Here is a 10,199-nt window from a genome sequence, read left to right as displayed (position 1 = left end):
GAAGTCCCTCGGGGTCCCTGGGGAGGTGCATTGCGAAGCGTGAGGCAGCCCGATGATTTACTTGGAGAACTTGCAAATGCTCTGTAGCCTAGTCCAGGTGAGGGAGAGCAGTAAATGCAACGAATAAATAGGATATCTTCACAGGTAGGAGGAGCATAGGGACCCCCACAATGGGGGTAGTTTTGGGGACCCCCATCTCCACCACATTCCCTTCCACGTGGGCCACCTGCCCAGATTCCCCCCCTCCAGCTGTGCTTTCAGGCAAGGAAACAGAAGTTGGAGGGATTTGCTGCAAAATGACCCCCATGCAGCCCCCACCCCTACCTTGGCCCTGACACACCACAATCTGGATCAGGACTGAAACCCGACGGCCACATCAGTATCACTGCCATCTCACACGTCTCCAACATCCTGACTTCGTTTCACTCATTTCCCCCAAACTCGCTGATTGATCCCATCAATGTGCTGGTTGGCAACTTGCATTTATTCTTATTATGTTCAAGTTCCTCTCCCTGTCATTTGAAATCAGCTCAGAGAGGCAGCTTTGCCAGGAACACAAGCGCTGGCCAGTAGGTGGTGTGCAGCTCTGCCTCCGCCATACAAAGAGGGGAGGCCCAGTCCCACCGAGCCCCCCTGCAGGAGCAGGCTATCTGCACTCCACTCCTGTGGTGGGCGAGGCTTCACCACAGATGGCTGGATACCCAAATGGTCTCTTTCGTTCCAAAATGAAGGAGAGAAAAAGAACAGGGCAGCCGACTTTTCCCGCTCTCCGTCTCCCACACTGCTGCCTTGGAGGGTGTTGGCATACCGCGTCATGCGCAAATGTCAAATCTCCGCATGGAGACTGTCCCGTGGATGGGCAGCGGGCAGGGGAGCTTGCTGTCCACCTCCTGGCACATCTCCAGGTAAGGGTCCAAGAGAACCATGTTGGGGAGGGCAGCGTTGCCCTGTCTCTGTGCCAGGAGATAGATCCTGCCATTGGCTGCGCTGCACCCTGTGAAGAACCGTCGCGCCAGGCACTCCTCCTCCACCGGTGTCCACTCTCCCGAGTCCACATCAAAGCGGAAGGCGCCCCCTCCCACGGTGTAGATGGCCCCATTCAGAGCCACAACGCAGAGGTCATACCTGGGGATGGAGAGAGGAGAGCGTCAGGCAGGTGCCTACACCTCAGGAGGCATGGGAAGGTGACCGCCAGGGGGCAGCTGATCCCAAGGCAGATCTTCCTTCTCCTCCTGTTCCTGACGCAAATCTTCCCCTGCCTCTGGTGGGGAGTGGGGTGTGTGCCATTTGGGGAGATGCCTCAGGTGCCCAAATGTTTTGGGCTTGCCTGCCTGGAGGTGTCCCAGGTGCAAAGCAGCTCTGGACATCCCTCAGCCTAGGCAGTCGCGAGTTTACTGCTGCATTCAGAAGGAGACTGGGCTCCCTTTGGGAATGGGGAGGAAGAGCCAAATTTGATGGAGAAATGGGGGAATGGACAGTGTGAGGGATGATTGGCAAATCTGCAGAAGGACAGCAGGTGCCTCCAAGTTCTGAAGGCGCATCGTGGCTCAGAAGAGGCCGTCTTGGCCCAGGGTCAAGGGGGGGAGGCTGTCACAATCAGGGTGAAAGCCCCAAAGTGCAGGCACCCATTGTAGGTCTCTGGGGGCAGAGGCAGGTGAGGAAGGCATCAGCGAGAGGACAACAACTGCAGAGTTTGATTATTTTCTGTTCAATTATTTTGGTTATCTTAACATTTTCTATTTCGATTATTAAAGTTAAGATTTTTCTTTTGAATTTTCAAATTGCCAGAAGGAGGCATACCAGGTGCCATCCAACCACCTTAGGGGCTCTGCTCTGGATTTGTGGAGGGTTATGAAGATATTCCACGTATTGCATTCAGAGAGCTGAAAATACAGTACAGTGGAACCTCGGGTAAGAACTTAATTCGTTCCGGAGGTCCGTTCTTAGCCTGAAACTGTTTTTAACCTGAAGCACCACTTTAGCTAATGGGACCTCCCTGCTGCCACTGCGCCGCTGCTGCACGATTTCTGTTCTCAACCTAAAGCAAAGTTCTTAACCCGAGGTAATAGTTCTGGGTTAGCGGAGTCTGTAACCTGAAGTGTATGTAACCTGAAGCGTATGTAACCTGAGGTACCACTGTAAAGCCAATATTTTTCCCACCTGACAACCAATGGGCCTCTTTGGTTTCAGATACGAGTACGTGGATAGATAAGTTTAAACATGAGCAACCACAGCTGCGAGGGGGCCATGAAAATTTGTGTCCTGGGCTTTTTGGACTTGTCTACCCCATTTACTAGGGACACGGGTGGCGCTGTGGGTTATACCACAGAGCCTAGGACTTGCTGATCAGAAGGTCGTTGCTCGGTCCCTGCTCCTGCCAACCTAGCAGCTTGAATGCACGTCCAAGTGCAAGTAGATAAATAGGTACTGCTCCGGCGGGAAGGTAAACGGCGTTTCCGTGCGCTGCTCTAGTTCGCCAGAAGCGGCTTAGTCCTGCTGGCCACATGACCCGGAAGCTGTATGCCGGCCCCCTTGGTCAGTAAAGCGAGATGAGCGCCGCAACCCCAGAGTCAGTCACGACTGGACCTATGGGCCTGGGGTCCCTTTACCTTTACCCCATTTACTATCTGAAAACAAAACGGCGCATTGGTTGCCAGATGTGAATTATTTTCCAGATCTCCTGCCCCATTAACAACACAGTGGAAGATGAGGACCAGAGTTTTCCTTCCCAATGGGCTTCCTTCCCAGGAGGACGAGCTCCACCGGCCCCTCACTTCTCTCTACAGCATGTGCAGAAATTGCCTGCTTGTCCGTTGGATCTCCTCTTGGTCATGTCCGCTCTGCCCACCAAAGCCTGTCTTCACATGCAGGAGAAGCCTAGGAGAAGCTTCTAGGAGCCACAGGGGGGGAGCTGAGTGCGGGGGGGGGGGACCCAAGGTGGACACACTACTCCAGAAGGAGCAGGATGTGCCCCACACCTCTAACATCCCAACCTCCAGAGCCGCCTCACCTAGGGAGAGGCGAGAAGGAGACCACATCCCAGATGTCCGTTTCCACGTCCAGCCGCTGGACAGCATGGCAGACATCTCCATTCTCGTCCAGGCCACAGACGACGTAGACACGAGTCCCCACACTAACTGCCCCGGCCCTCTCCACGGGGTGGGCCAGGGGGCTGGTGCTCTCCCAGGAAGAGTCCGTGGGCGCCAGGCGCTCCACCTCAGGTGTGACAGCCCCCTCCTCAGTGCTGCCACCCATCACGTAGAGGTGGAAGCCCACCCCCACAGCACAGTGGCTGTGGCGTGCCGTCTTCATGGCCGGGCCATCCAGCCAGTTGTCGTCCCAGCTGTTGTAGATCAGCACCCAGCCCACGCTGCACCAGGAGAACTCCTCGCGGAAGTAGCCGCCCGTCACAAAGAGGAAGTTGCCTGTGGAGAGAACGCAAGAGATGCCGTTTCCCCTTCCACCACGGACCCACCACACAGAGAGGCTTCGCTTACACTGCACATTGCCTCCTGATGAAAGCAGAGCAGTTCGTCTCCAAGGGGTGATATTTCACATCCTGCATTTGTTTCGGTGTGAAGCAAAAGCAACAAGGATGAGGTGGGGACAACCAACTGCTTACATAGAACTGGGGGACAATGGCTATTTCTGCCCCCATTCCCACTGGGGTTCCCTGATGCCCCCAAAAGGTATGAGACAGGGCGAACTGAGGCTGAGGGAGACATGGCCAGGAAATAAACATCTATTGGAAGGCAGCCCAAGACAGGGAGTTTGGAGACTTCTGTGTTTTAGCATTTTGTTGGAAGCCACCCAGAGTGGCCGGGGTAACCCAGTTACAGGAGCATCATCATGATCGTTATTATTATTTCTGGGTCTAAACTGTTTCTGGTGCAACAGGAAACTGTCACAGAAACCAGAGCACACAGAAATGTCGTTTACCTTCCTGCCACAGTGGTACCCATTTACTGTATCTACTTGCACCAGCATGCTTTTGGACTGCTAGGTTGGCAGGAGCTGGGACAGAGCAACAGGACCCCATCACATGGATTCGAACTGCTGACCTTCTGATTGGCAAGCCCAAGAGGCTGAGTGGTTTAGACCGCAGCACCACCCACATCAGGCAAGGCCATGGCACAGCAGTACACTTTGTAGAAGCATTTCCGCCCCCCCCAGGCTTCTTGCAAAGCAGGAAGCAATTCTAAAGAAAAGGGAACCTCTCAGCATGTGCAGGGTGCAGCCAAACCTCCTGGCACTAGGTAGCCACAGCTGGCACTCTCTCCCACCTAGCATTCCACTAGATGCAAACTTCAAGGTGAAACCCTCTGCCCGCCCACACCAACCCAGAGGGCACCAAAGCAGAGACCAGACTGTCAATGGCATGGGGAAAATGCCAGCCACCTGCAGGCTGGCTCACACTCTGTGGAAGCTCAGAAGCCAGAAGAGTTACCGATGGCAGCCACAGCATACTGGGTGAGGTTCTTGCGCCGGAGGGGCGCCCGGGTCTGCCACACCTCCGTCTTCGGTTGGAATTGGAAAAGCTCCTGCTCCTCTTGGTCGTGTTTGCCAGCCAGGACAAAGAGGACCTCATGGCTGCGCCCCACACAAGGTGAGAGGCCTGCCTGTCTCCAGCTGGCAGGCAGACAAGCATCCAGCTTTTGCAGCAGCCGTCCCGAGGTGTCCTGCCCTGGGGGGCTCTTGCATCGCCGCACCAGCCGCTCCAGGAAGGGCAGGCTCAGGAAGGGTCCGCGGATGAGGCCCGCCAGCTCCAGGAAGACTGCTTCCCGCCCAGCAGGGTCGGCAGTCGCCCACTGCAGCAGCGCCTCAAAGGCTGCCTCCTCGCGGCTCACAAAGAGATCGTCGCTCCGCAGCAGCACCCGCAGCGTCTCTGCAGGGGCCTCCATGAACTCCTCGCCGGAAGCCACTTCGGCCCAGTGTGAGAGCACCACAGAGAGTGCAGCCGCCTGCAGGTGGGCGCAGGAGAAGCATTGCGCGTAGGCCAGGAAACCAAGGCAGTTGGAGATGTGCAGCTCCCTCTCCAGAAATGCCTCACAGAGCCGCTTGGCGCAGTCCAGCTGCAGGAAGTCAGCTGCCTCCAGCAGCTCTGTGACATTGTTGCGGTCAAGGAGGAGGCTGCCCGTCTGTGTGAAGGCCAGCAGGGCCTGGAAGGCAGTGGGGTCCAGGCCATGGATCCGGATCCGAGGGGCTGTGCGCTCTCGTGTGCTCCCAAAGAACATGGCCTCAAAGTAGCGACTGTAGCGGGCCAAGGCCCAGCGCTCAACAGGGAACTGCCTGTCGCCCACCTCCAGGACCACGTGGCCTCCTGACTGGGCCCCAGAAGACGCCCCCTCCAGGCCAGCCATGTTCACTGGGTGCAAGCAGGCCACACTTTGGGCTGCGCAGGACGGCTTTGGCCAGGCAGCCAAGACGGATATAGCAGCAACTCAGCCCCTAAAAATAGATCCCTCCCTTCTGGCTCCCTCAGCTGCCCAGGCAGTTAGTGAGGCGTCGTCAGGATGTAAGAAGAGCTGCTGGATCAGGCCAAGCCCAACGTCCCTCTTTCCCTGCTGGGACCAAGAGAGACTGCCTCTGCACCTGGGGGTTCCACAAGAATGTGAGAAGAGTGTGGCTGCCAGACCATGTCACAGGTGCCCCAAAGAACCTAGGGATCCTCTAAAACTGGATATTCCACAGCAGCATTGGAAAAGCCTGGCTGCTGGATCAGGTCCATCTATCCCAGCCTCCTTTTCTCATAGTGGCCAACCAGGTGGGAAACCCGTAAGCAGGATCCAAGCAAGAGAGCAGCTCTCCCCTCCTGTGATTTCCAGCAACTGGTATTCAGAAGCATTGCTGCCTTGTCTGGATTCCTGGGTTCTTAGGGAAGCTTGACCACTGCAAAGACAGGAGGCTGGGCTAGATGGGCCTGATCCAGCAGGCTCTTCAGACGTCTTCATTCCTGGGGTACACACTCACGCCTCGTAGGTCTCCTTGCTGTGCTACTAATGTCTGCAACTAAAGAAGCCAAGTAAAGGGAAGTGCTGCTTAAGCAGAGAATGAAGTAGTTGCTACATTTTCATTGTGGCTGCACGTCAGGCATCTACACTCAATTCAAAGAGATTGGTGATAGGTTAAAGATGGCTCCCATCCTCTCCCAAATAAACTTGCTTTGTCGTTCCGAGTTTTGATATCACATTTCAAAGCAGAAGAGTCTAACAAATTCTAGGTCAGTTTTGGATAGCTTTTTATTCATGGATTTTCAGGAATTCTCCTAAAAAGGAAAGAGTCACCACCTGGAAATTAAGAGGAGTTGGACACAGCTGTCATTACAGTTCTTGACATTTGGCAAAGCGCCTGACCCCTCCTGGGCAGATAACCATCCTGGAGAAAGGAAGGCAGACACCATTAACCCAAAGGGGAAATGGGCAGTCCCCTCCAGAGCTCTGAGAACAGAACAGCAAGCCAATGGAGGAACAGCTGTAGCCTTTGCCAAAGAGGCAAAAGGAACAACAACAAAAAAACCTCATCTTCCTGTGTAATATTTTACATAAACACAGCACGCTATTTCAGTGGCTCTAGACTGGAGTCAAAAGTTCACAGCAAAACAAGGTTATTTTCTGAAATAGTTTTCAGGGCATCTCCTGACAAAACGCCTTCTTCCTTGTGAGACACAGTGTCAAAATGGGGGGGGGGATAACTAAAACGCAGTAACGACCACCTTACATAAGTTAACAAGGTCCTTTGCCAGTATAAACATAGCATACAAAAATATGTTCCCCTTGCAGGAAAGTCCGTTCTTGTCAGCGGGGGCTGGCCCTCCGAGTCCTCTCAAGATTTTATCTGCAGAAAGAGCCCAGAGTGGCTTAGCCATCTTGCTGCTGAATGAAGGGGTTGGGAATGGCTTCCATCCCATCCTGGGGACAGATGAGGACCACCGAGGTCCCTCGGCAGACCACCAGTCCCAGCTGACGGGTGTCCTCTGTGAGCTTGTATTGGTCATCTGGATCTGCAAAGGAAAAAGCCCAGAAAGAGCTACAACACTGGGTCCTGCCAGCTATCCTGCTCTACGGGACCGCCTCTCCTGGTATGCCCCACAAAGAAACCTACGGTCTGCAAATAAAAACATCCTGAAGGTCCCAGGCCTCAGAGAGGTTAGGCTGGCCTCAACTAGAGCCAGGGCCTTCTCGGCTGCGGCTCCAATCTGGTGGAACGCTCTGTCAGAAGAGACTAGGGCCCTGCGGGACTTGACATCTTTCCGCAGGGCCTGCAAGACAGAGTTGTTCCACCAGGCCTTTGGTCAGGGCGCAGCCTGACTCCCTCCTCTGGCAACCTGCACAGAGCTTTGTTTAATGGTTGCCATTAACTTGATTTTAATTAATTTTTATAATGAAATATTTTTAGAATGTTGGTTTATTTGATTGTTTGATTATTTGATTGTTGTTAGCCGCCCTGAGCCCGGCTTCGGCTGGGGAGGGCGGGATATAAATAAAATTTATTATTATTATTATTATTCTCAAGCCCTGGGGGTGCTTTTCTGCACCAAAGCCAGCGTCTGGAACTCAGACCCGGGAGCCAGGTGGCAGCCAGAGTCAGGAGCTGAGGCTCAACATCCCTCAGCAAGACAAGGGCCCCCTGGGATCAGCTGTGGCAGCAGCGCTAGGCTGTATCCCACTCAGAACTACAGAAATTACTGGGCCCAAGCCAGCTGTGCCCTTGAATCTCAGTGGGTCTACTCTGAGTAGGAGCAGGTGGAGAACAGAACCACCTGTGACTGGACAGGTCTCCTTGATGATTGTTAGCCATGGGTGATACACAGAACCAGCCCAGTTAGTTGGGAGCCTTTGTTCTCCTGTCTGTTGGGGCATCTAATTGGCCACTACAGAAAAGGGGGAGCAGGACCATGGCCTGATCCTGCAGAGGATGGGGGAAATTCATGGAGAAGAGCCTGCTCCTTTCCTGTCACCTCCTTGTTGCCCACAGCAAGGGTGTTAGAATTCCTGCTCCATGATTGCAGTCATGGGATTGTTGTCTATCACATGACAGTGTGTTTTGACTCCACAGAGTGGGAAGTGATGAAGACAGGATGCTTGTGTTCCGTGAAGTGGGACTATTGTCCTTTGTTCTTTTCTCTTTGCTGTCTGATGCTAGAGAGTGAGGGAGCCATGTTGCAATGCTCCATGTGTGTTTATATGTAAATAAATTAGATTAGTCAACATGCTGAATTGCTGAGGTCTGTCCCGCGTATGCTGCGATAACTCTGCGGATCAATAAGTGTGCCGATGTCTGTTGGCATTGGTCGCTGTGATGTTTGGGCTGAAGAAAGCTTATGAAGCTCTCGAATGATCAACCAGGAGGGAGGGAACATGCCAGTCGGGTGTAGGCTGAACTCCTGACAGGGGGGTCATGGGGTCTTAAACGCACCTCTCATATACTCAATGGTCCCATCCAGCACCAGGTTTAGAAGGGGGTCAAATCCTTTCAAGACACCGCTAGCTGTGGGAAAACAAGGAAAAACAGTCAGGAGCCGTCGGGAACCACGCCAAGGCTGAACGCAGAAAGCTGTGATGTTACAGTTACATTCTGCATATTACAGTGGTGATTCCCTAGCAAGCAGGATTATGCCAGGGACGAAGCACACCAGCGATGTAATCTGGCCGCAAAGGAGAACAGATCCGTCCTCAGACCTGAATCATGAAGAGGCGGTGACAGGCACAGTGTCGGGTCCCCAATAGCAGAGGTGCTATGGAGACTCTGCTTACCTTCCCGGCCACCCTGGAACTTCACACGGATGGTTTTATCAATGTACTTAGACAGATCCAATATACTTTCTTTCTTCTTCTTCTCTTTGTCCTAAATCAAGGTGGGAGAAATGGGGGCTCAGGTGAACTCAGTTTCCAGCTTGTTTTAAAGTAAATTGGGGGAATCAAACAGTCATCATTTTAGCCCACTGAGGGCTCAGGTTTAACCCCCTCCCCATGGCATTGCCGGGTCGGGCTGCGAATGCTCCCTGCTTAAAATGCTGGAGGGCAGCTGCCAGTCAACAGTACTGAGCTAGCTGGGACAGAGGAAGCGGGTGTTCATCAGGACTGGCCAACCAGTGAGTGGGGCCAGAGCCGAAGCCAACACTTTCTGATTTCCTCCCCGTCCTCCTTGCCACATTGTGCCAGGGCCAAAAGCCTTCCTGCACTGGGCCACTTCTCATCCTGCCTGCCTTGGGTGCACCAAGTGGGTGCACCAAAGGGAGGAGGCCCAGGCAAGAGACGCCTCCGCACTTTGCCTCCTCCTGACCATAAAACAACCCTGCCGGCTTTGCCCAGCTGCTCTGAACACAGGAGGAGTCCAGGGTGTTCAGACTAGAGAGCCACTGGCCACATCGGAAAGGCCGGTCTGCTGCTGCTCCAGAGGCTTAGGCAGGACTTCCTGGGAGGTTCTCAAGGAGAGTCTGGATCTGGGCGCCTCTCAGCGTTTCTTCAGCTGCTGCGATTCCTGCCTCGTCGGCGGTTCTGCTGGATGACCCCTGGGGGCCCCCAACTCTGCGGCTCTGTTCCGCCTGCGTCCTCGCTGCCCGGCAGCGGCTCTTCCAAGGGCCCGAGAGGCGAGCGACGCGGGATCTCCAGCCCCCGGGCCTCGGCCTGCGACACCTGCTCTTCCCCCGCGATGGAGCCTCCCGCTCCAGGCGCAGCCTATCCGGCCCGCTGGATGATGGCGGGCCTCGCCTGCATGACGTCAGCGCCTCATTCGCCCACCTGGTCGTTGCGCCGCCTGCATAAATCTGCATACATTCCCTCCCCCCCATCCCCTCCGCTCTACTCACCGCCATCTTGCTCTCCACAGGCATCCCGCTTCGCGCCACTTCCGCCCGCTTTCAAACAGGCCCCGCCTCACCACCCCTCCAATGGTAGCGGCAAGAAACCAACCCGCGAGCCCCGCCTCTTCCTGCCGGGGCTGTCTTGCCACTCTAGGCCTCGGGCTCCCGACTCCACTCCTTTGTCGCCCTAGGAGCGAGAGGGAGGCGGGGATTTCGATAGGCTATTTCCGTCCCAGACCGGAAGTGCCGCCCGCCGCGAGCGGAGACCGGGCTGGAGCGTCGGAAGGGTCTCTCGCGAGCGGCCCTGAGGGCGCCAAGTTACCTCTCGGCGCTTTTTAAACGTCCCTGTCTATAACGTGGTTGTGTGACTCTCCGCCCTCCCATCCCTATGCACCCA

The 10,199-nt window shown here is 54.9% G+C and overlaps 2 protein-coding genes across 3 annotated transcripts; both read right to left on the bottom strand.

Moving 5' to 3' along the window:
• Nucleotides 1-537: 537 nt before the first annotated feature.
• On the bottom strand, nucleotides 538-6,127 carry LOC128405835 (kelch-like protein 21). The gene is made up of 3 exons (XM_053372832.1): nucleotides 4,448-6,127; nucleotides 3,011-3,425; nucleotides 538-1,125 (listed from the first exon to the last, which is right to left on the bottom strand). The coding sequence occupies exons 1-3, from the start codon at nucleotides 5,358-5,360 to the stop codon at nucleotides 813-815; spliced, it is 1,641 nt and encodes a 546-aa protein (XP_053228807.1). The 5' UTR covers nucleotides 5,361-6,127; the 3' UTR covers nucleotides 538-812.
• A 94-nt stretch (nucleotides 6,128-6,221) lies between these two features.
• On the bottom strand, nucleotides 6,222-10,185 carry LSM7 (LSM7 homolog, U6 small nuclear RNA and mRNA degradation associated). 2 transcript variants are annotated; one of them, XM_053372833.1, is made up of 4 exons: nucleotides 9,809-10,185; nucleotides 8,754-8,844; nucleotides 8,416-8,487; nucleotides 6,222-7,000 (listed from the first exon to the last, which is right to left on the bottom strand). In XM_053372833.1, the coding sequence occupies exons 1-4, from the start codon at nucleotides 9,830-9,832 to the stop codon at nucleotides 6,858-6,860; spliced, it is 330 nt and encodes a 109-aa protein (XP_053228808.1). In that variant the 5' UTR covers nucleotides 9,833-10,185; the 3' UTR covers nucleotides 6,222-6,857. The 2 variants fall into 2 exon arrangements, with proteins under 2 accessions (XP_053228808.1, XP_053228809.1); XM_053372834.1 differs by lacking the exon at nucleotides 9,809-10,185 and adding an exon at nucleotides 9,283-9,620.
• Between the last annotated feature and the right edge of the window lie 14 nt (nucleotides 10,186-10,199).

This window comes from Podarcis raffonei, chromosome 18 (genome assembly GCF_027172205.1).
Source record: "Podarcis raffonei isolate rPodRaf1 chromosome 18, rPodRaf1.pri, whole genome shotgun sequence".
NCBI classification, from domain to species: Eukaryota; Metazoa; Chordata; class Lepidosauria; order Squamata; family Lacertidae; genus Podarcis; species Podarcis raffonei.
Note: the sequence above shows the minus strand (reverse complement) of the source record. Positions and strands in the feature narration are given on the sequence as shown.

What these genes read in the sequence shown, in the direction of transcription:
- LOC128405835 (XM_053372832.1), bottom strand. Translation starts at nt 5,360, where the DNA reads ATGGCTGGCCTGGAGGGGGCGTCTTCTGGGGCCCAGTCAGGAGGCCAC. An exon ending in GTATGCTGTGGCTGCCATCG is followed by an intron (nt 3,426 to 4,447) that starts GTAACTCTTCTG and finishes TTCTCTCCACAG; the next exon opens with GCAACTTCCTCTTTGTGACG. An exon ending in TCCTTCTCGCCTCTCCCTAG is followed by an intron (nt 1,126 to 3,010) that starts GTGAGGCGGCTC and finishes CTCCATCCCCAG; the next exon opens with GTATGACCTCTGCGTTGTGG.
- LSM7 (XM_053372833.1), bottom strand. Translation starts at nt 9,832, where the DNA reads ATGCCTGTGGAGAGCAAGATGGCG. An exon ending in CTGTGGAGAGCAAGATGGCG is followed by an intron (nt 8,845 to 9,808) that starts GTGAGTAGAGCG and finishes ACCTTGATTTAG; the next exon opens with GACAAAGAGAAGAAGAAGAA. An exon ending in GACCATTGAGTATATGAGAG is followed by an intron (nt 7,001 to 8,415) that starts GTGCGTTTAAGA and finishes TTTCCTTTGCAG; the next exon opens with ATCCAGATGACCAATACAAG.